This window comes from Chiloscyllium plagiosum, unplaced genomic scaffold (genome assembly GCF_037043375.1).
Source record: "Chiloscyllium plagiosum isolate Xiang-an unplaced genomic scaffold, Cpla_swu_hap1 HiC_scaffold_50, whole genome shotgun sequence".
Taxonomy (NCBI): domain Eukaryota; kingdom Metazoa; phylum Chordata; class Chondrichthyes; order Orectolobiformes; family Hemiscylliidae; genus Chiloscyllium; species Chiloscyllium plagiosum.
In genome coordinates this window covers 53,977,599-53,999,825 of record NW_028270188.1, presented here as the reverse complement: position 1 = coordinate 53,999,825, position 22,227 = coordinate 53,977,599, and the positions used below count along the sequence as shown (strand labels likewise).

Genomic DNA, 22,227 nt, shown 5'->3' with positions numbered 1-22,227 from the left:
TGGGCACTTCCAACGTTGAGGATGGGGGTGTTTGTGGGGCTTACTCCTCCGGTGAATTGTTTAAATGGTCCACCACCATTCCCCACAGGACGGGGCAGGACTGCAGAGCTCAGACCTGATCCGTCTGCTGTGGGATTACTTCGCTCTGTCTGTCGCTTGTTGTTTCGGGATACAAGTCGTCCTGTTTGGTCGCTTCACCAGGTTTGACATCTCGTTTTCACGCACGCTCGGTGCTGCTCCTGCACTCTCTATCAAACTTGGCGTAGAGTTCCCAAAACGTCGACTTTGAGTCATAGAAATGTACAGTACAGAAATCGACCCTGCGGCCCAACCTGTCCATGCCGACCAGATATCCCAACCCAATCTAGTCCCACCTGCCAGCACTGGGCCCATATCCCTCCAAACCCTTCCTATTCATATACCCATCCAGATGCCTTTTAAATGTTGTCATTGTACCAGCCTCCACCACTTCCTCTGGCAGCTCATTCCATACATGTACCACCCTCTGTGTGAAAATGTCACCCCTCAGGTCCCTTTCCCCTCTCATCCTAAATCTATGCCTCTCTTGTTCTGGACTCCCCCACCCCATGGAAAAGATCACCAGGGACCCAGGTTCAATTCCAGCCTCGGGCGACTGTCTGTGTGGTGATTGGCCATGCTAAAATGCCCATAGTGTTAGGTGCATTAGTCAGGGGTAAATGGGTCTGGGTTTGGAGGGTCGGTGTGGACTTGTTGGGCTGTAGGGTCTGTTGCCACACTTTCGGGAATCTGAACTGCTTTTGTCTATTCACCCTATCCATGCCCCTCATGATTTTATAAACCTCTATAAGGTCACCCCTCAGCCTCCGACGCTCCAGGGAAAACAGCCACAGCTTGTTCAGCCTCTCCCTGTAGCTCAGATCCTCCAACCCTGGCAACATCCTTGTAAATCTTTACTGAACCCTTTCAAGTTTCACAACATCTTTCCAATAGGAAGGAGTCCAGAATTGCATGCAATATTCCAACAGTGGCCTAACCAATGTCCTCTACAGCCGCAACATGACCTCCCAACTCCTGTAATCAACACTCTGACCAATAAAGGAAAGCATACCAAACACCGCCTTCACTATCCTATCTACCTGCGACTTTTCTTTCCAGGAGCTATGAACCTGCTCTCCAAGGTCTCTTTGTTCAGCAACACGCCGCAGCAATGCGGTGGCTCAGTGGTTAGCACCACTGTCCCACAGCGCCAGGGAGCTGTGTTTGATCTCAGCCTCAGGCGAGTGTCTGTGTGGAGTTCGCACATTCTCCCTGTGCAGGTTAGGGTGGATTGGCCATACTAAATTGCCCCATAGTGCCCAGGGATGTGCAGGTTAGGATGGATTGGCCATGCTAAATTGTCCCGTAGTGCCCAGGGATGTGCAAGTTAGGGTGGATTGGCCATGCTAAATTGTCCCGTCGTGCCCAGGGATGTGCAAGTTAGGGTGGATTGGCCATGCTAAATTGTCCCGTAGTGCCCAGGGATGTGCAGGTTAGGGTGGATTAGCCATGCTAAATTATCTCATTGTGCCCAGGGATGTGCAGGTTAGGATGGATTGGCCATGCTAAATTATCTCATAGTGCCCAGGGATGTGCAGGTTAGGGTGGATTGGCCACGCTAAATTATCTCATAGTGCCCAGGGATGTGCAGGTTAGGATGGATTGGCCATGCTAAATTATCTCATAGTGCCCAGGGATGTGCAGGTTAGGGTGGATTGGCCACGCTAAATTGTCCCATAGTACCCAGGGATGTGCAGGTTAGATGTATTAGTCAGGGGGAAATGTCAGGGAATGGGTCTGGGCGGGTTACTCTTCGGAGGGTCGGTGTAGACTGGTGGGGCCGAATGGCCTGTTTCCACACTGTCCGGATTCCATATCTACTCCTCTGTCCACCTCCTGATGCTGCCCGTCTCCCCATGGAGTCAAACAACATGGAAACAGACCCTTCGGTTCAACCAGTCCATGCTGACCATTATCCCCACTTGTCTGTGCGTGGCCCATATCTCTCGAAACATTTCCTATTCAGGAACTTTATCCAAACGTCTTTCCAACATTGCAACTGCGCCCACATCCTCTGGAAGCTCATCCCACATATGAATTACTTTCTGTGTAAAAACAAATTGCCCCTTTTTCAAATCGTTCTCCTCTCACCTTAAAAATGTGCCCCCTACTCTTGAAATGCCCCATCCTCGGGAGAGCACACTTTATTAATGGGCCTCGTGATTTTCTAAACTTCTTTAAGGTCACCCCTCAACCTTCTAGTTAGAGAACTCCCAGCCTCTACTTATAACCCAAAGCCTACATTCACGGAAACATCTTGTTAAATCTCTTCTGAACCCACTCCCGCTTCATAACATCCTTCCAGTCAGAAAGGTTGACGGTAATGGTCGCATGGGATGTAGGCCAGGAATTGAGGTAGGAGGAAGTGAGGACTGCAGATGCTGGGGATCAGAGCTTAAAAATGTGTTGCTGGAAAAGCGCAGCAGGTCAGGCAGCATCAAAGGAGCAGGAGAAACGACGTTTCAGGCATAAGCCGTTCTTCAGGAGTTGAGGTAGTCGATTATGTCAGAGTACAACTCTGTTGCTGGTCCAAAAAGTCAGAGAGTAGTGGGATCTGCCCCATATTTCCGTTGCTGCTCTAGTGGTGGGCTGTACCTTTTGAATGCTCTCTCTCCTTTAAGATGCCCCGTTGGACTAAGCTTTTGGTCACTCCGTATTTCCTATCCCCTAATGTGACCCTGTGTCGAATCCTGTTTGGTAATGTGCCTTAGAAGGAGAAAGTGAGGGCTGCAGACGCTGGAGCTACCAGAGTTGAAAAGTGCGGTGCTGGAAAAGCGCAGCAGGCCAGGCAGCGTCCGAGGAGCAGGAGAGTCGACGTTTCGGGCATGAGCCCTTCATCAGGATTGAGGCTGGTGTTGCCAAGCGGGCTGAGATAAAGGGTTGGGGGGGTGGGGCGGGGGGAAGGAATTTGGGGCGGGGAGGGGTGGCGCTGGGAATGGAAGGAGGTGAGGGTGATAGGACGGAGAAGGGGGGGAGGGGGAAGGAATTTGGGGCGAGGGGGGGGGGGGCGGCGCTGGGAATGGAAGGAGGTGTGGGTGATAGGCCGGAGAAGGGGGGGGGGAGAGGGGGAAGGAATTTGGGGCAGGGAGGGGGGGGGCGGCGCTGGGAATGGAAGGAGGTGAGGGTGATAGGCCAGAGAAGGGGGGGGGGGAGGGGGAAGGAATTTGGGGCGGGGGGGCGGCGCTGGGAATGGAAGGAGGTGAGGGTGATAGGTCGGAGAAGCGGGGGGGGGGGTAAAGGTCGGGTAGACGATATCAGGTCAAGAGGGCGGTGCTGAATGCGGGGGTTGGGACTGAGAAAAGGTGGTGGGGTGGGGGGTCGGGGGGACGAGGAAGCTGGAGAAATCTGCATTCATCCCGTGGGGTTGGAGGGGTCCGAGGCGCTGGTCCTCCAGGCGTCGTGTGTGGCCATGGTCTGGCGATGGAGGAGGCCAAGGACCTGCATGGCCCTTGGAGGAGGGGGAGGGTGAGGGTGAGGGGTGAGGGTGAGGGGGGAGGGGGAGGGGGGAGGAGGGAGTGGATGGGTGAGGAGGGGGAGGGGGAGTCAAAGTGCTGGGTTGGTTGGTGCAGGTGTCCCAGAGGCTGTTCCCTGAAACGTTCAGCAAGTGGGTGGGGTCTTCCTTCAGTGGACAGTCCGCCCGTCGATCAAGGGAATCAAGAGATCCCATTGGACGGGACTCCCATCAAATACATGCCCCCCCCACCCGATGGGTGGGACTTCACCTCATTGCGTATTCCCGATGCCGATCAGCAGGTTGTCAAGGGAGGGGGCGGGAGCTCGCAATCCATTGGACCGGGCTCCTGTCAAACAGACGCGAGCTGTCGGTGGTACCTCATCTCATTTGGTATTGCCGCTGTCCATCAGGCGAGTAGGGGGCGTGACCGCAATCCATTGGACGGGGATACCATCCCGTCAGCGGGTCCTCACCTCATTGGTTATTGACGCCGTCGATCCGGTGACTGCAAGGCGGGTCCACATTCCATTGGACGTGGCTTCGTCCAAAAGGCGCGCAATCTGGGGTGGGACCTCATCTCATTGGCTAATCACGCCGTCCATCAGGGAACTGAAAGGCGGGACCGCGGCCCATTGGATGTGACTCCCGTCTAAAACCTGCACGCAGTGGGTGGGACCCCACCTCATTGGGGGATTCCCACTGCCGATCAATCGACCGGAAGGCGGGACTCCCACTTTGAACCGTCCGCACAATCATCAATCAGAGGCCGTGCGCTTGTTGGGGGGGTTGGACCCTCACCCAATTGGACGGACGGCCCGTCAATCGTGCGCGGACCCACGGTCGATTGGTCGGCATCCCCGTCAATCGCGGGGCTCGGCAGCGCCGCTGGCCAATCCCGGTCCAAGGTGGGTTTTGCAGGCGAGGGGGCGTGCAGCGCTGGGTAGAAAGCATCAGAAACGGTTTTTTTTTCTCCAAACAAAATCTGTCTGGGGGGGGGGTCAGAAAGGTGATGCATTTCAATTAAAAAGGATGTAGCCGTCCCACCGCAGTTTGCAGGAATCACACGTTAGGGGAAGGAGAGCGAGGGCAGATAAAGGAGATTGAAAAGAAGCCGCGGCCTTCAGTGATTCGCAGCCGGGTCAGGCCTCACGGCCTGCAGGACGGGGTGAGAAGCTTCCGCTCGTCGGCCTCTCTCGACACCACGCTCCCCCGACGCCGTGCTTCTGCCTCTCTCCTCCGCCCGTTTCTTATTTTCTTCACATTTTTTCTTTCAAAATTCCCTCGGAGTGTCGGCTCCCGGAGCACTGCGCCTGCGCGAGGGGGGCTGGCCGCTGCTCAGCGCGCCTGCGCGCCCGCGGAGCATTCTGGGGAATGTAGTTCTCAGCCCTCCCCTATTCTCCCCTTCTCTTTCTTTCTCTTTTTAATCCTTACCACCCCCCCCTTCCTCTTTTTCTGCCCTTTTTCTCTTTTCTCCTTCCCACTCCCTTCTCCTTCCCACTCCCTTCTCCTTCCCACTCCCTTCTCCTTCCCACTCCCTTCTCCTTCCCACTCCCTTCTCCTTCCCACTCCCTTCTCCTTCCCACTCCCTTCTCCTTCCCACTCCCTTCTCCTTCCCACTCCCTTCTCCTTCCCACTCCCTTCTCCTTCCCACTCCCTTCTCCTTCCCACTCCCTTCTCCTTCCCACTCCCTTCTCCTTCCCACTCCCTTCTCCTTCCCACTCCCTTCTCCTTCCCACTCCCTTCTCCTTCCCACTCCCACTTTCTTTCTCACCCTTGAGCTCTTGTGCTCTCTCTCTCGCTGGTAGCCCTATGCAATGCTGGCTCCTGTGAATAAGCTATTATTGAGAAACAGAGTGGGTTGTACTTCATGCTGGACCATCTCAGAAAGCCCCCTGTTATAATTGTGCCTTGGCGAGTTCATGGCTCCACCTCGGCAGACCCTGCCCTTGGAGATGTTGAAATAGGAGTATGACTGGTATATCTGACCCATAGAGCCTGTGCCTTCATTTAAATGTGACTGTGGCTAATTTGTCATCTCTGTCTGAAAGGGGCAACACAGTGGCTCAGTGGTTAGCACTACTGTCTCCCTGTGCCTGGGTATGAATCTACCCTCGGGTGACTCCGTGTGGAGTCTGCGTGGATTTCTTTCAGGCGCTCTGGTTTCCAAAGATGTGTGGGTTAGGGTGGATTGGCTATGCTAAATTGTCCCGTAGTGTCCAGGGATGTGCAGGTTAGGGTGGATTGGCCATGGTTGAAAAATGTGGTGCTGGAAAAACACTGCAGGCCAGGCAGCATCCGAGGAGCAGGAGAATCGACATTTCGGGCAGAAGTCCTTCTTCAGGAATGAGGCTTTGGTGTGCCAAGCGGGCTGAGATAAAGAGTAGGGGGGAGGGAATTTGGGGGAGGGGCACTGGGAATACGAGAGGTGGAAGGAGGTGAGGGTGATAGGCCGGAGAAGGGTGGGGGGTGGGCGGAGAGGTCGGGAAGACGATTGCAGGTCAAGAGGGCGGTGCTGAATCTGAGGGTTGGGACTGAGATAAGATGGTGGGGGGGGGGGGGAAATGAGGAAGCTGGAGAAATCTACATTCATCCTGTGTGGTTGGAGGGTTCCTAGGTGGAAGATGGTGGCGCTCTTCATCCAGGTGTCGTGTGGTCAGGGTCTGGCGATGGAGGAGTCCAAGGACCTGCATGTCCTTGGTGGAGTGGGAGGGGGAGTTGAAGTGTTGAGCCACGGGGTGGTTGGGTTGGTTGGTCGGGGTGTCCCAGAGGTGTTCCCCGAAACGTTCCGCAAGTCGGCGGCCTGTCTCCCCAATATAGAGGAGGCCACATCGGGTGCAGCGGATGCAGTAAATGATGCGTGTGGAGGTGCAGGTGAATCTGTGGTGGATATGGAAGGATCCCTTGGAGGGAGGTAAGGGGGGAGGCGTGGGCACAAGTTTTGCATTTCTTGCGGTTGCAGGGGAAGGTGCTGGGAGTGGAGGTTGGGTTGTTGGGGGTGTGGACCTGACGCGGGAGTTGCGGAGGGAGTGGTCTCTCCGGAACGCTGCTAGGGGTGGGGAGGGAAATATACCCCTAGTGGTGGGGTCTGTTGGAGGTGGCGGAAGTGACGGAGGATGATATGATGTATCCGGAGGTTGGTGGGGTGGGAGGTGAGGACCAGTGGGGTTCTGTCCTGGTGGCGGTTGGAGGGGTGGGGTTCAAGGGCGGAGGAGCGGGAAGTGGAGGAGATGCGGTGGAGGGCATCGTCGACCATGTCGGGGGGGAAATTGCGGTCCTTGAAGAAGGTGGCCATCTGGGTTGTACGGTATTGGAACTGGTCCTCCTGGAGCAGATGTGGCGGAGGCGAAGGAATTGGGAATATGGGATGGCGTTTTTACAGGGGGCAGGGTGGGAGGAGGTGTAGTCCAGGTAGCTGTGGGAGTCGGTCAGTTTGTAGTAAATGTCCGTGTTGAGTCGGTTGCCCGAGATAGATACGGAAAGGTCTAGGAAGGGGAGGGAGGAGTCTGAGACTGTCCAGGTGAATTTGAGGTCGGCGTGTTAGTAACTTGGATGAACTGTTCAACCTTGTCGTGGGAGCACGAGGTAGCACCAATACAATCATCGATGTAGCGGAGGAAAAGGTGGGGGATGGTGCCAGTATAGCTGCTGAAGATGGACTGTTCCACATATCCACAGCTATGCCTGCCTCTTCGTAAGGAGTAGCCATGGGCACCCGCATGGGCCCCAGCTATGCCTGCCTCTTCGTACGCTTCTTCCTTTCCCACCGTACCAACCAGTACGCTTCCACCAACACCCTCCTTCGACTGATTGAACTGGTCCTCACCCTGAACAACTTCTCTTTCCAATCCTCCCACTTCCTCCAAACCAAAGGAGTAGCCATGGGCACCCGTATGGGCCCCAGCTATGCCTGCCTCTTCGTAGGATATGTGGAACAGTCCATCTTCCGCAGCTATGCTGGCACCACCCCCCACCCTTTCCTCCGCTACATCGATGACTGTATCGGCGCTGCCTCGTGCTCCCACGAGGAGGTTGAACAGTTCACCCACTTTACTAACACCTTCCACCCTGACCTCAAATTCACCTGGACCGTCTCAGACTCCTCCCTCCCCTTCCTAGACCTTTCCGTATCTATCTCGGGCGACCGAATCAACACGGACATCTACTACAAACCGACCGACTCCCACAGCTACCTGGACTACACCTCCTCCCATCCTGCCCCCTGTAAAAACACCATCCCATTCTCCCAATTCCTTCGACTCCGCCGCATCTGCTCCCAGGAGGACCAGTTCCAATACCGTACAACCCAGACGGCCTCCTTCTTCAAAGACCGCAATTTCCCCCCCGACATGGTCGACGGTGCCCTCCACCGCATCTCTTCCACTTCCCGCTCCTCCGCCCTTGCGCCCCGCCCCTCCAACCGCCTCCAGGACAGAACCCCACTGGTCCTCACCTACCACCCCACCAACCTCCATATACAGCGTATCATCTGCCGTCATTTCCGCTACCTCCAAACGGACCCCACCACCAGGGATATATTTCCCTCCCCTCCCCTATCAGCGTTCCGAAAAGGCCACTCCCTCCGTGACTCCCTCGTCAGGTCCACACCCCCCACCAACCCAACTTCCACTTCCAGCACCTTCCCCTGCAACCGCAAGAAATGCAAAACTTGCGCCCACACCTCCGCCCTTACTCCCCTCCAAGGCCCCGAGGGATCCTTCCATATCCGCCACAAATTCACCTGCACCTCCACACACATCATTTATTGCATCCGCTTGCGGAACGTTTCAGAGAACACCTCTGGGACACCCGGACCAACCAACCCAACCACCCTGTGGCTCAACACTTCAACTCCCCCTCCCACTCCACCAAGGACATGCAGGTCCTTGGACTCCTCCATCGCCAGACCATAGCAACACGACAGTTGGAGGAAGAGCGCCTCATCTTCCGCCTAGGAACCCTCCAACCACAAGGGACGAACTCAGATTTCTCCAGTTTCCTCATCCCCCCCCCCACCTTGTCTCAGTCCCAACCCTCGAACTCAGCACCGCCTTCCTAACCTGCAATCTTCTCCCTGACCTCGCCACCCCCAGCCCCACTCCGGCCTATCACCCTCACCTTGACCTCCCTCCACCTATCGCATTTCCAACGCCCCTCCCCCAAGTCCCTCCTCCCTACCTTTTATCTTAGCCTGCTGGACAAACTTTCCTCATTCCTGAAGAAGGGCTCATGCCCGAAACGTCGATTCTCCTGCTCTTTGGATGCTGCCTGACCTGCTGCGTTTTTCCAGCAACACATTTTCAGCTCTGATCTCCAGCATCTGCAGTCCTCGCTTTCTCCCCATGCTAAATTGACCCGTAGTGTCCAGGGATGTGCAGGTTAGGGTGGATTGGCGATGTGAAATGCTGCTTGCACGTATGAAGGGGTGGAGGTGGCAGGGTTTGGAGTTGGGTCTTGGCAGGGTGCTCCTCGGAGGGTTGGTTTGGACTTGGCCCGCCAGATGACCTGCTTCCACCTTGCGGGGTGTTATGATTCGGTGAAACGATCTCCTTTGTATCATCTTGAGCCCTTGTTCTGGCACAATAAGCTACGTTGAGGGGTGGGTGGCATCCCCCGCGTGGTGTGTTAACTCTTGGGCGGGGGGGGGGCGTTCTTGTGTCACCCCCTTCCCCACCTCACAAAGCTTTGTCGCACTGTTAATGCATGCTCTCCTGTGTCCTCCAGCAGGACAGCCATGGCGTCTGCTGAGACCATGGACTTGGCAGTGGAAGAGCTGGGCCTTTCGATGGATGAGATCCGGGAGTGGATTGACCAAGAGCTGGAGAAGGTGGACCTGCTGAAGCAGCGGCGTGCTGCCCTGCAGGAGCTGGAGACCTGGGTGGAGAAAAAGGAGGCCGAGATGGCTCACGTCGACGGGCTCTTCGAAGACGCGTCCAGGTCATCAGAGCCCCCCCTGACCCCGACACCCCCTGCCACTTTCCCCTCGCCCATTCCCCTCCTCTTTGTTCCCCCCCTCTCTCTCTCGCGATCCTCCTCCCTCTGTCTCTCTCGCGTGATCCCCCCCTCTCCTTCTCTCTCTTGCACACACGTGATTCCCCCCTCTCTTTTTCGCTCTCTCTCTTGCGTGTGATCTCTCTCTCTCTCTCTTTCTTTGTCGTGCGATCCCCCTCTCTCTCTCCTGATTTCCCCGTCTCTTTTTCTCTCTCTCTCTCTCTCTCTCTCACACGATCCCCTTCTCTTTTTTTCTCCCTCGCGCGATCCTCCTCTCTTTTTCGTGTCTCTCTCTCACGTACGTGCTCTCTTTCTCTCATGCGTGAGCCCCCTCTCTTTTTCGTCTCTCTCTCTCTCTTTTTTTTTCTTTATTTCTCTCTTTTTCTCTCTCTCCCTCTTGTCTCGCGCGCTCCCTCTTGTCTCGCGCGCTCCCTCTTGTCTCGCGCGCTCCCTCTTGTCTCGCGCGCTCCCTCTTGTCTCGCGCGCTCCCTCTTGTCTCGCGCGCTCCCTCTTGTCTCGCGCGCTCCCTCTTGTCTCGCGCGCTCCCTCTTGTCTCGCGCGCTCCCTCTTGTCTCGCGCGCTCCCTCTTGTCTCGCGCGCTCCCTCTTGTCTCGCGCGCTCCCTCTTGTCTCGCGCGCTCCCTCTTGTCTCGCGCGCTCCCTCTTGTCTCGCGCGCTCCCTCTTGTCTCGCGCGCTCCCTCTTGTCTCGCGCGCTCCCTCTTGTCTCGCGCGCTCCCTCTTGTCTCGCGCGCTCCCTCTTGTCTCGCGCGCTCCCTCTTGTCTCGCGCGCTCCCTCTTGTCTCGCGCGCTCCCTCTTGTCTCGCGCGCTCCCTCTTGTCTCGCGCGCTCCCTCTTGTCTCGCGCGCTCCCTCTTGTCTCGCGCGCTCCCTCTTGTCTCGCGCGCTCCCTCTTGTCTCGCGCGCTCCCTCTTGTCTCGCGCGCTCCCTCTTGTCTCGCGCGCTCCCTCTTGTCTCGCGCGCTCCCTCTTGTCTCGCGCGCTCCCTCTTGTCTCGCGCGCTCCCTCTTGTCTCGCGCGCTCCCTCTTGTCTCGCGCGCTCCCTCTTGTCTCGCGCGCTCCCTCTTGTCTCGCGCGCTCCCTCTTGTCTCGCGCGCTCCCTCTTGTCTCGCGCGCTCCCTCTTGTCTCGCGCGCTCCCTCTTGTCTCGCGCGCTCCCTCTTGTCTCGCGCGCTCCCTCTTGTCTCGCGCGCTCCCTCTTGTCTCGCGCGCTCCCTCTTGTCTCGCGCGCTCCCTCTTGTCTCGCGCGCTCCCTCTTGTCTCGCGCGCTCCCTCTTGTCTCGCGCGCTCCCTCTTGTCTCGCGCGCTCCCTCTTGTCTCGCGCGCTCCCTCTTGTCTCGCGCGCTCCCTCTTGTCTCGCGCGCTCCCTCTTGTCTCGCGCGCTCCCTCTTGTCTCGCGCGCTCCCTCTTGTCTCGCGCGCTCCCTCTTGTCTCGCGCGCTCCCTCTTGTCTCGCGCGCTCCCTCTTGTCTCGCGCGCTCCCTCTTGTCTCGCGCGCTCCCTCTTGTCTCGCGCGCTCCCTCTTGTCTCGCGCGCTCCCTCTTGTCTCGCGCGCCATTTCCCCCTCTGTTTTTCTCTCCCTCTCTCTCACATGATCACCCTCTTTCTCTCTCTCTGTCTCTTGAGCACCCCCCACTTTCTCCCCCTCCCTCCAGGCCTTCCAAGAGTGGGGGGTGAAATTGCATCTTGGGGTTGTGTTGGGGGTTCTCACTGGTGCCCTGGCTTTGTGTGCCCCCAGGTCGGTGGACGTGTGCGAGTTAATGGTGAAGGACCTGTACAACAACCTGGGCCTGCAGTATGAGGAGGCCTCCACCGAGGAAGGAACGGGGAAGGACAGCGCCAAGGTGTCCGAAGTGATCGAGATCCTGGACGACGATGACGACGACGATGTGATGGCCGTGGAACCCGGTAGGTGCTGCTCCCTGCAGCCTGGAAACAGACCCTTCGGCCCAACCAGTCCGTGCAGACCGTAATCCCACACTATAAACTAGTACCCACCTGCTTGCTCCTGGCTCGTATCCCTTTCCTAATCATGTACTTTATCCAAATATCTTGTAAAGGTTGTAACTATACCCGCATCCACCCCTCTGCCTGAAAGGCCTCACCAGCATCCTGATCCAAGGCTGGTCGGCTTCTCGTCACAGCGCTTTCGATCTGCGCTCCCCCCCCCCCCCCCCCCCTGCTCCTGTCGCGCCCCTGTTTCACAGACCATAGGGCAGTATGCAGGGGCTTCCCATGGACGCTGTCTCAGCGCCCCGCTTTTCCTGATCTGTGTCGGGGACCTGGCTTCATTTGAAAGCGAATGACTGCGGACGCTGGCAATCTGAAACAAACCCTTTGGCCCAACTGGTCCACGTCCTCCAGATATCCTCCATTCATCCAGTCCCATTTGGCTCATTTCCCCTCTAAACCCTTCCTGTTCACGTCCCCATCCAGATGTCTTTTCAATGTTTAAAAATCACACCACGCCAGGTTATAGTCCAACAGGTTTAATTGGAAGCACACTAGCTTTCGGACAGCCACCTGATGAAGGAGCAGCGCTTTGAAAGCTAGTGCTTCCAATTAAACCTGTTGGACTATAACCTGGTGTGGTGTGATTTTTAACTTTGTACACCCCAGTCCACCACCGGCATCTCCAAATCATGACGACCATCGACACCTTCTTTTAAATGCTGTCATTGTACCAGCCTCCACCACTTCCTCTGGCAGCTCATTCCATACACGTACCACCCTCTGTGTGAAAAAGTTGCCCCTCCGGTCTCTTTCCCCTCTCACCCTGAGCCCATGCCCCTCTACTTCTGGACCCCACCCACCCCTTGGCTATTTACCCTATCCATGCCCCCTCATGATTTTATAAATTTCTAGAAGGTCAGCCTCCGACGCTCCAGGGAAAACAGTCCCGGCTTGTTCAGCCTCACCCTGTAGCTCAGACCTTTCCACATCCTCGTCAACCTTTTCCACACCCTCTCAAGTTTCACAACACCTGTTGTACAGCAGGGAGACCAGAATTGCACACAGCAATCCAACCGTAGCCTCACCCATGTCCCATACAGCTGCTACATGGCCTCCCAACTCCTGTACTCGATGCTCTGACCAATAAAGGCAAAAGGCGCCATTGCCGCTCTGCCGTTGACCTGCGACACCGCACATGTTGGAGATGCCCAGGCAGTCTGGCCGTGTTGGCGTTAACGTGTCGCATCCCTTTCTGAAGAGCAGCCAGACCAGACTCGAGATGTTAAACTCTCTGTTTTTCTCTCTCCGCAGCCACTGTTGGCTGAGCTTCTGAGAGACAAATTGAAAGGAATGGTAGCGACCGACTGCGAGAATGTGGGCAGAGAAGTGGCATTTGTTTTTTTTTTTTTAGAAACGAACTCATACATGGGATCTGGGTGTTGCTAGCTGACCAGTTATTAGGCCAGAAGACACAGGAGTGGAAGGAAGGCTATTTGGCCTATCGAGTCCACTCTGCCATTTAATCATGACATTCGTGAAGAAGGGCTTATACCCCAAACGTTGATTCTCCTGCTCCTTGGATGCTGCCTGACCTGCTGCGCTTTTCCAGCAACACAATTTCAGCTCTGATCTGCAGCCCTCCCTTTCTCCTGGGCATTTCAACACCACTTACCCGCACTCTCCCCTGTATCCCTTAATTCCTTGCGAGATTAAGAATTTATCAATCTCTGCCTTCAATGTCCCCGCCACCTCTGTGCTCCATGACAATGAATTCCACAGGCCCACCACTCTGGCCGAAGACATGTCTTCTCATTTCCGTTTTTAAATGGGCCCCCACTAATTCTAAGGCTGTGCCCACGGGTCCTAGTCTCCCCGTCTGACAGAAACAAATTCCCAGCGTCCACCCTAATACCCATCTCTACTTGCCCAGAGGGCTGTTTGCAAGTTGACGCCATGCCGGGAGTCATGTGGAGGGCAGAGTGCGCAAAGGGGGCGGGGGGGGGGCAGGTTTCCCTCCCCATTGGTGATCCCGATGACAGCCAGCTTCTGAAATACCGCGTTGCTTTTCTCGTCCCACCTTCCGCTGAGGTGGGATTCTAACACAAGCCCTCGGTGCGTCAGGCTAATGTTCTGGATTACCGGTCCAGAGACATCACCGCTCCCTCCCCACGCCCGGAATTATCGCCAAGGCGACGCGGAGCGAAGAGGCGGGAAAAGTATAAAAGACGAGGGCGTTGTGGGGGGGGGGGGTGAGATTCGAAAGGAAGTGCGCGACCAAATGTTTGAGGGCGTAGGACCAGCTGAGAAAATAGAGGGTAAAGCCGACGGAATCCTGAGCTCCGCTGATAGGAACTGGAAGATTTTACCAAAAAAACACACCGGGTGGTTACGGAGAACCCTTTCTCGAAAAGGAACGAGCTGCCAGAGGAAGTGGTGGGGGCTGGTACAATGACAGCATTTAAAAGGCATCTGGATGGGGAGGTGAATAGGAAGGGTTTGGAGGGATATCGGCCAAGTGCTGGCAAATGGGACTAGATTTAGGTTAGGGTATCTGGGTTGGCACCAACGAGTTGGGCCGAAGGGCTTGTTTCCATGCTGTACATCACTATGATGGGGTGAGGGTGGTGGGGGTTACAGAGATGGGGAGGGGGTGTGGGGGGCTGGAGGGGGGTGACAGAGATAAGGGGTTGTTCCTTAATTTCTTTCACCAACGTTGTGCTCACAGGCTAAACCATCCTCAGCCTTTCCAAATGTTCTGGTAAACCGTTGTCTCTCCTGTTCACCGGGACTCTGCAGCTCAGCCTCCCTGTCCCATCACTGTTCATTTTCTCGTGGCCAGCTTGGTATTTGGTGTCAGTTTACTGAGCAAACAAACTCTCTCTTCTCAACAGTGGAGACGGGACGAGCCGCTGCCCCAGCGTCCACCACGTCGACCGTGACTGCCCTGAGCAAGATCACCCGCGAGCCGTCCTTGGTGAGTTCCTCCGGTCACTGTCCTTCCTGGGGATCGATGGCACCCCCCCCCCCCCCCCTTTCTTGTCTGAGCCCCTGAACCTGGCCAGTGCCTACGGAGCAGGGTTATGCAAGTTTCACCCCCCACCCCCACCTGGAGAAGCAGTTCTCGTACAGGGTATGATCGTCAGGACAATGGCAAGAATGCCAAACCTCGCCCCCTCACAGCAAGGTAAGCTGCGAGGAACCGAGGCACTGACTCGGTGGCTCCCCAGAGAGTCAAGGAGTGGACGGCCAACCCCCAGCATCTTAGCTCCTGCCGGAGTCAGTTGTCGTGTCCATGTGAGACTTGGCATTCTTGCATAGATCCTGATGAGTGAAGGAGGAACAGGTGATGGTAACACTGGCCTGCCCCCCCCCCCCCTTCCCCCAAAAGGGATTGAGACTGAGGGGGTGACCTTATAAAATCATGAGGGGCATGGATCGGGTGAATAGCCAAGGTCTTTTTTTATTCTCCCTCCCCCCAGGGTAGGGAAGTTCACAGGTAGAGGGTGTAAGTTTAAGGTAAGAGGGGGTTTAAAGGGGCAATGTTTTCACAGAGAGGGTGGTGTGTGTGTGGAATGGGCTGCCAGAGGAAGTGGGGGAGGCTGGTACAATGACCATGTTTAAAAGGCATCTGGATGGGGGACATGGATAGGAAGGGTTTGGAGGGATATGGGGCAAGTGCTGGCAAATAGGACTGGATTAGGTTTGGATATCTGGGTCGGCACGGACGAGTTGGGCCGAAGGGTCTGTTTCCGTGCTGTGGAACTTGATAACTCGAAGCTTCATCCACCTAGCGCATTCCGAGCTCAGTTCGTCAACGGACTGCTTGCCTGTGGAAGACTGAGCATTGCTGGGTAGGCCAAGGGGCAGTTGGGAGAGCGTGGGAGAAGGCCGGAGTCACCGTCAGGGGTCTGTCCTGCGACTTGCTCGGGATGACATGTTGTGTTTTAATGCCCGCCTGTTTGCTCTCTCGCCTTGTTCTCCATTTCCCCCCACCAAAGCTGCGCGATGCCATGGCCGCGATGCGGAAGTCTGCCCGGGACGTTCAGAAGTTTGTGGAGGCCGTCTCCAGGAAGCCGCCGCCCGCCTCGGTGTGCCTGCTCCGAGCCACGACCACGGCAGCAGGTTGGTTTCACCGTATCAGCAGCCCCCCCCCCCCACCCCCTCACAGAACCTCCTCCCAGCAAGCTGCTTCACTGCCCCGGAGCATGGCTTGTTGGTTCGCAAGTGTTGGCTGTTGCCACGTCAGGCAACGGACGGCGGTTGGCGTGCAGACTCCTCCGGCAAACTGCCATGCGGCCGATTGGAAATAATCAATGTTTCCAGAGCCGCTGCTTGAGGGAGAATGGTCAACCTTGGCACGCTGAGGAGCACTCTGCTGCCCTCCTGTTCTCTGTCACTATTTGCACCCAGCTGTATTCTCCCTTGGCATTGCCCGCGCGCTCCCTCTGGCGTTGCCCATGCACTTCCTCTGGCACTCTGGCGTTGCCCGCCTGCTCCCTCTGGTGCTCTGGCGTTGCTCTCTCCCTTTGGCACTCTGGCGTTGCCCGCCTGCTCCCTCTGGTGCTCTGGCGTTGCTGTCTCCCTTTGGCACTCTGGCGTTTCCCGCGTGCGCCTTGCGTTTCCTGTGCTCCCGCTGGCGTTCTGGCATTGCCCGCACGCTCCCCCTCTGGCGTTGTCGGTTTAGATTGTGTGCACTGAAGCACTCATCGTCGGGAGTGATTGCCTTAAACGTCCCGTCTTTTGGTCGCCCCTAGAGACCGAGAAGAGCGGGCAGTCCGGGCTGGCCTTCTCTGTGCCGTCTTCGCCCGCCAGCACCCTGTCGTCCACCTGCAGCACCCACCTGCGCCCGGCTCGCCTGGCTGCCCCACAGCCCCCCGCTGCCAACCCGCCTCAGGCGGCCACCTCCGTCGTGGAAGATGGCGAGGTGGTGAAGGACGGCGACCTCTTTAAGGGCATGCGGATTCTGGGCAAGAAGCGCACCAAAACCTGGCATAAAGGGGTGCTCATTGCCATCGTGACCACAGGTAAGTGGCACACTTTACCAGTCACGTGATTTTTTTTTCCCTTCTCCATTCTGTTGTTGGTGTCCACGACGTTAATGTTTGAGCAAAGGCTTCCTTGGCATCACCAGAACAGCCTTCAAGCGTTCGCCACCCATCGAAGGCCGAGCCATCTATTTGCCTTGGCACACACGTGACATCGTGACTGCTTTCCCCTTGACGCCCAGTCACGGCGTGACTCCCTTCCATTACAGGGCGGAGGCGCTGTAAGTCTTAAAACTCACTAAGATCCAAGGAAGTGTAGCCCAGGACTTTGTTGGGGGCCAGGGAGGAAATTGCGGGGGCCCCAGCGGAGATATTTGCATCATTGACAGCCGTGGGTGAAGTGACCGAAGATTGGGAGGTGGCTAATGTGCCTGTTTGTTAAGAGGGGCTACAGGGAAGTGCCTGGGGAGCTCCAGTCCAGTGAGCCTAACGTCTGTAGTGGGTAAGTTGTTAGAGGGGATTCTGATGAAGATTAGATTAGATTCCCTACAGTGTGGAAACAGGCCCTTCGGCCCAACAAGTCCACACTGATCCTCCGAAGAGTAACCCACCCAGACCCGTTTCCCTCTGACTAATGCACCTAACACTGCAGAACAATTTCCCATGGCCAATCCACCCTAACCTGCACATCCCTGGGCACTACGGGACAATTTAGCATGGCCAATCCACCCTAACCTGCACATCCCTGGGCACTATGGAACAATTTCCCATGGCCAATCCACCCTAACCTGCACATCCCTGGGCACTACGGGACAATTTAGCATGGCCAATCCACCCTAACCTGCACAGCCCTGGACACTACGGGACAATTTAGCATGGCCAATCCACCCTAACCTGCACATCCCTGGGCACTACGGGACAATTTAGCATGGCCAACCCACCCTAACCTGCACACCCCTGGACACTATGGGACAATTTAGCATGGCCAATCCACCCTAACCTGCACACCCCTGGACACTATGGGACAATTTAGCATGGCCAATCCACCCTAACCTGCACATCCCTGGGCACTACGGGACAATTTAGCATGGCCAACCCACCCTAACCTGCACACCCCTGGACACTATGGGACAATTTAGCATGGCCAATCCACCCTAACCTGCACACCCCTGGACACTATGGGACAATTTAGCATGGCCAATCCACCCTAACCTGCACATCCCTGGGCACTATGGGACAATTTAGCATAGCCAATCCACCCTAACCTGCACACCTTTGGACTGTGGGAGGGAACTGGAGCACCCAGAGCAATCCCACGCAGACACCCTGGAAGAAAGGGTGACTGTATGGGGTTTGCACAGAGGCTGGAATCGAACCTGGGACCCTGTGAGGCAGCAGTGCTAATCACTGTGCCGCCCATAAATCTGGATCCCCTGCAGGGGGTGGGGTTTCCCTGATCTGCGTTCGGTCAATAAACACTAGCAATTCGGTCTGGTTCTGTAAGATTTCACACTTGGTTCAATCTCGGCTGGGTGCAGGTTCTCCAGTAACAGATTAAACACTTCCATGTAACTCAGAAACTACGCTTAAAACAAAGACTTTTTTATACCTTTTTTTTGAGAGAGAAGTACAGAGCATAATCGTAGAGCACATCCAAACGATTACCAAACAATGCTAATGAAATGACTTTTATTGACAGCAACTTAGCCCAATGATACTTCCCAATTGGAACCAACCTTGTTTTCCCAAACTTAAGCCATTCTTATCTCATGAACCGAGTTTTGACTCTAAGGTCAGTGAGGGTGGCCAGTAATGTCTTATCTAGTCTAGTTATTTCTATGCTGCAAAGGAAGCATTGTCTGCTAATCTCTGTTGAGACCGACGGTGGTTAGTTCAGCGTTGTAACAGGGTTAAAAACCATTTATGCAGCTTTGAGCAGAATTGTCCATTTGCAGCCTGGAAGCCATTTTGTCATGTTATTTGCACGAGGAAGCCATTTTATCCCTGCCTAGGTTTGCATGCATTGAGTGGTTGCTCCTGACTACAACTCGTTACTTTGGCCTGCATTCTGATCTCAGACCCTCACTGACACACCGAATCTACAGGTATCTGGAGAGGCAAGGACTCATTTGGGACAGTCAGCACGGCTTTGTGCGTGGGAAATCATGTCTCGTAAGCTTGATTTTAAAACGTTTGAAGGGGTGACCAAAAAGTAGATGAGAGCAGCGCCGACATAGGCGTTGTCTACTTGGACTTTATCACATGGTAGGTTATTGAGTAAGATCAAATCCAGGGAGTGCTCGCCAATTGGAGACAAAATTGCCTTGAAGGTATAAGATGGAGGGTGGTGGGGGAGTGTTGTTGTTCAGGCTGGAGGCCTGTGACCAGTGGGATCGGTGCGAGTCCACTGTTTTTTGTCAGTTATACAAATGACTTGGATGTGAGCATAGGAGGCGTGGTTAGTAAGTTTGCAGATGCTGCTAAAGTTGGTGGTGTAGTGGACTGTGAAGAAGTTTCTCAAAGAGTCCAACAGTATCGTGGGCTGAGGAGTGGCGGGTGGAGTTTAATTTTGATAATTGTGAGGTGCTGGCATTTTGGCTAGTCAAACCAGGGCAGGACTTTTACAGAGTTGATAGTGGGGCCCTGGGGAGCATTATAGAACAAAGAGATCTCGGGGCGAAGTGTGTGGAGCTTTATCAGGCTTATGGCCGACATGTCGACTCTCCCGCTCCTCGGGTGCTGCCTGACCAGCTGTGCTTTTCCAGCACCACGCCCTTCAACTCTGACCTCCAGCATCTGCAGTCCCTCACTCTCTGCAAAGAGATCTAAGGGGACAGGTTCATAGCTCCTTGAAAGTGGGGTCGCAGGTAGGCAGGATGGTGAAGAAAGCTTTCAGCACGCGTGCTTTCGTGGGTCAGAGCACTGAGTTTCAGAGCTCTTGCAGCTGAACAAGATGTTGGTGAGGCCACGTTTGCAGTACTGCGTGCAGTTCTGCTCACCCTAACACAGAAAGGATATTATTCAACTCGAAAGGCTGCAGAGAAAATTTACTAGGATGCTACGTGGACTGGAAGGCTTGTGTTGTAAGGACAGGGTGGGACTTTTCTCCTCCTGGAGTGTCGGAGACTGTGGGGTGACCTTACCGAGATATATACAATCTCGTGAATAATGGCCAGCTTTTCCCAGAGTCTAAAACTGGAGGGCATAGGGTTAAGGTGAGAGGGGAGATATACAGAAGGGTCCAGAGAGGGGAGTTTTTCTCTCACAGGGTAGTGAGTGTCTGAAACAGTAGTGGTGGAGGCGGGTGCAATTTAAGGAAGATTTAGGCAGGTACGTGGATGAGTGAAGTGTGGAGGGACATGGGCCGAGATTAGTTGTAACGGCATGAACAAGTTGGACCGAAGGGCCTGTTTCCATGCTGTAGACCTCTGCGACTGCCCTTGATCTGGTGCGGTGTCGCGCCTCGTCCTCCATGTTTACTGGGGAAGGAGGCAAAAAACCTGATGTTTTCCAGGCCAAAAGCCTGAAGTCAATGTGCACGCAAGTAATGCTGGCTTAATCCGGCGCTCGGTCACACTACCCCACAAGCAAAGACTGTCCCGATGAATGAAAGAAAACCGCAAGACCCACACTGCAAGAGAATTCACACTAACTCGTTTCACAATCTTGATTGAATGCTTCGAAATGAAACGGAAAGGGACAGACGTAAAAATAACAGATGGAGTAGAGTTTGAATAAATGCGAGGTGTTGCATTTTGGTAAAACAAGCAAGGATAGGGTTTATACAGTTAAAAGTAGGGCCCTGGGGTAGTGTTATCAAACAGAGACCTAGGGGTTCAGTGCATAAATCTTAAGTTTGCATCAGAGGCAGGCAGCGTTGGTCAGAAGGTGTTTAGCAAACTTGCCTTCATTGCTCAGACCTTGAGTTGGGGACGTCATGTTGGGGTTGTACAGGACATTGGTGAGGCCTCGTCTGGAGAACTGTGTCCAGTTCTGGTCACCCTGTTACAGGAAGGAGATTATTAAACCGGAGAGGGCTCAGAAGAGATTTACCAGGGTTGGAGGGTTTGAGTTACAGGGAGAGGTTGAATAGTCTGGGGCTGTTTTCCCTGGAGCGTTGGAGGCTGAGGGGTGACCTTATAGAGGTTTATAAAACCATGAGGTGCATGGATAGGATAAATACCCAAGGTCTTTTCTCTGGGGTTGGGGAGTCCAGAATTAGATGAGCATAGGTTTAGGGTGAGAGGGGAAAGATATAAAAGGGACTTGAGAGGTAACATTTTCACACAAAGGGTGGTGCGTGTGTGGAATGAGCTGCCAAAGGAAGTGGTGGAGGCTGGTGCAATGACAGCATTTAAAAGGCATCTGGCTGGGGACATGAATAGGAAGGGTTTGGAGGGAAATGAGCCAAACGCTGGCAAATGGAACGAGATCAGGCTGGGATATCTGGGTCGGCATGCATAAGTTGGATTGAAGGGTCTGTTTCCGTGCTGCACAGCTCTGACACTTGGGAGAGTTTGAGTTATAAAGAAAGGCAGGGATGTATTTCACTGGAATGTGGGAGGTTGCGAGGTGACCTTTTAGAGGCTGATAAAATAAGGAGGGGTGTAGATCGAGCAAACGGTCGCTGTCTTTTCCCTCGGATGGGGGATTTGAAGAGCGCGTCTTTAAGGTGAGAGGAGAAAGATTTGAATAGGGCAATTTCTTTACACAGGGTAGTTTGTGGGTGGAATGGGCTTCCAGAGCAAGTGGTGGATGCTGACACCGTAGCAACGTTTAAAAGACATTTGGGAAGTACATGAGTGGGGAAGGGATTTGGGGCAGGAGTGGGCAGGTGGGATGGTTGGCACGGACGGATTGGGCCGAAGGCTCTGTGGGCCGTGCTCCCCAGTCTGATTGGTCTTTTGCACGTTTTGTTTTCAACCTCTTTGACCAGGCAACGCGAACAAGTACAAGGTCAAGTTCGACAACAAGGGCAAGAGCCTGCTGTCAGGGAACCACGTTGCCTACGACTACCACCCCCGCTGCTGACCGCCTGATGGTGGGGAGCAGAGTGGTCGCCAAGTACAAGGACGGCAACTCGGTGTGGCTGTACGCCGGCATTGTGGCTGAAACTCCCAACAACAAGAACAAGACTCGGTAAGGAAGCCGCGATGGCCGAGAGACCGTTCCCCCCCAAGCCGCGCCGCCGGCACCCATCCCCACCTTTTGGCCGTTGGGTTTCCCGAGCCGTGGAAAGGTTTGTGCCTGTCCCCCTCCTCCGCCGGTCGCCCTGGGTGTCGGTTTCGCAGGGCGGTGTAAGAGTTCACCCCCCCCCCCTCCCCCCCCCGCCATCGCTGTAGGCCCAGTCACAGAGCGGGGGGAACAGCCCCCTCGGTCCAACCAAGCCGACCGTCATCCCGAACTAAACTCATCCCACCCGCCTGCAGATTCCACCAAACCTTTCCTGTCCATGCACTTATCCAAATGCCATTGCAACCATCCCCACATCAGCCACTTCCTCTGGCAGCTCATTCCACACACAAACCACACTCTCTATCTTTTTTAAACAAAAAAGTTGCTCCCATGTTGTTTAGTTTTTTTTTCAAAGCACTCTTCTCTCCCCTAAACGTTATGCCCTCTAGTTTTGAACACCCCCCCCCCCCCCCCCCCCCCCCCCCCCCAGTCTGAGGGAAAGGAACCTTGCTCCTCGCCTTATCCATCATGATTTCATAAACCTCCGAATCATACAACATGGAAACAGACCCTTCAGTCC

The 22,227-nt window shown here is 55.1% G+C and overlaps 1 protein-coding gene across 1 annotated transcript; it reads left to right on the top strand.

Moving 5' to 3' along the window:
- The first annotated feature begins 4,451 nt into the window (after positions 1–4,451).
- LOC122544755 (histone-lysine N-methyltransferase SETDB1-like) lies at positions 4,452–21,615 on the top strand. The gene is given in 8 exon segments (XM_087985113.1): positions 4,452–4,697; positions 9,257–9,466; positions 11,273–11,442; positions 14,379–14,461; positions 15,486–15,609; positions 16,242–16,511; positions 21,409–21,491; positions 21,493–21,615. Coding segments are annotated over 7 exon segments (1,056 nt in total). The 5' UTR covers positions 4,452–4,697; positions 9,257–9,263.
- The last annotated feature ends 612 nt before the right edge of the window (positions 21,616–22,227 follow it).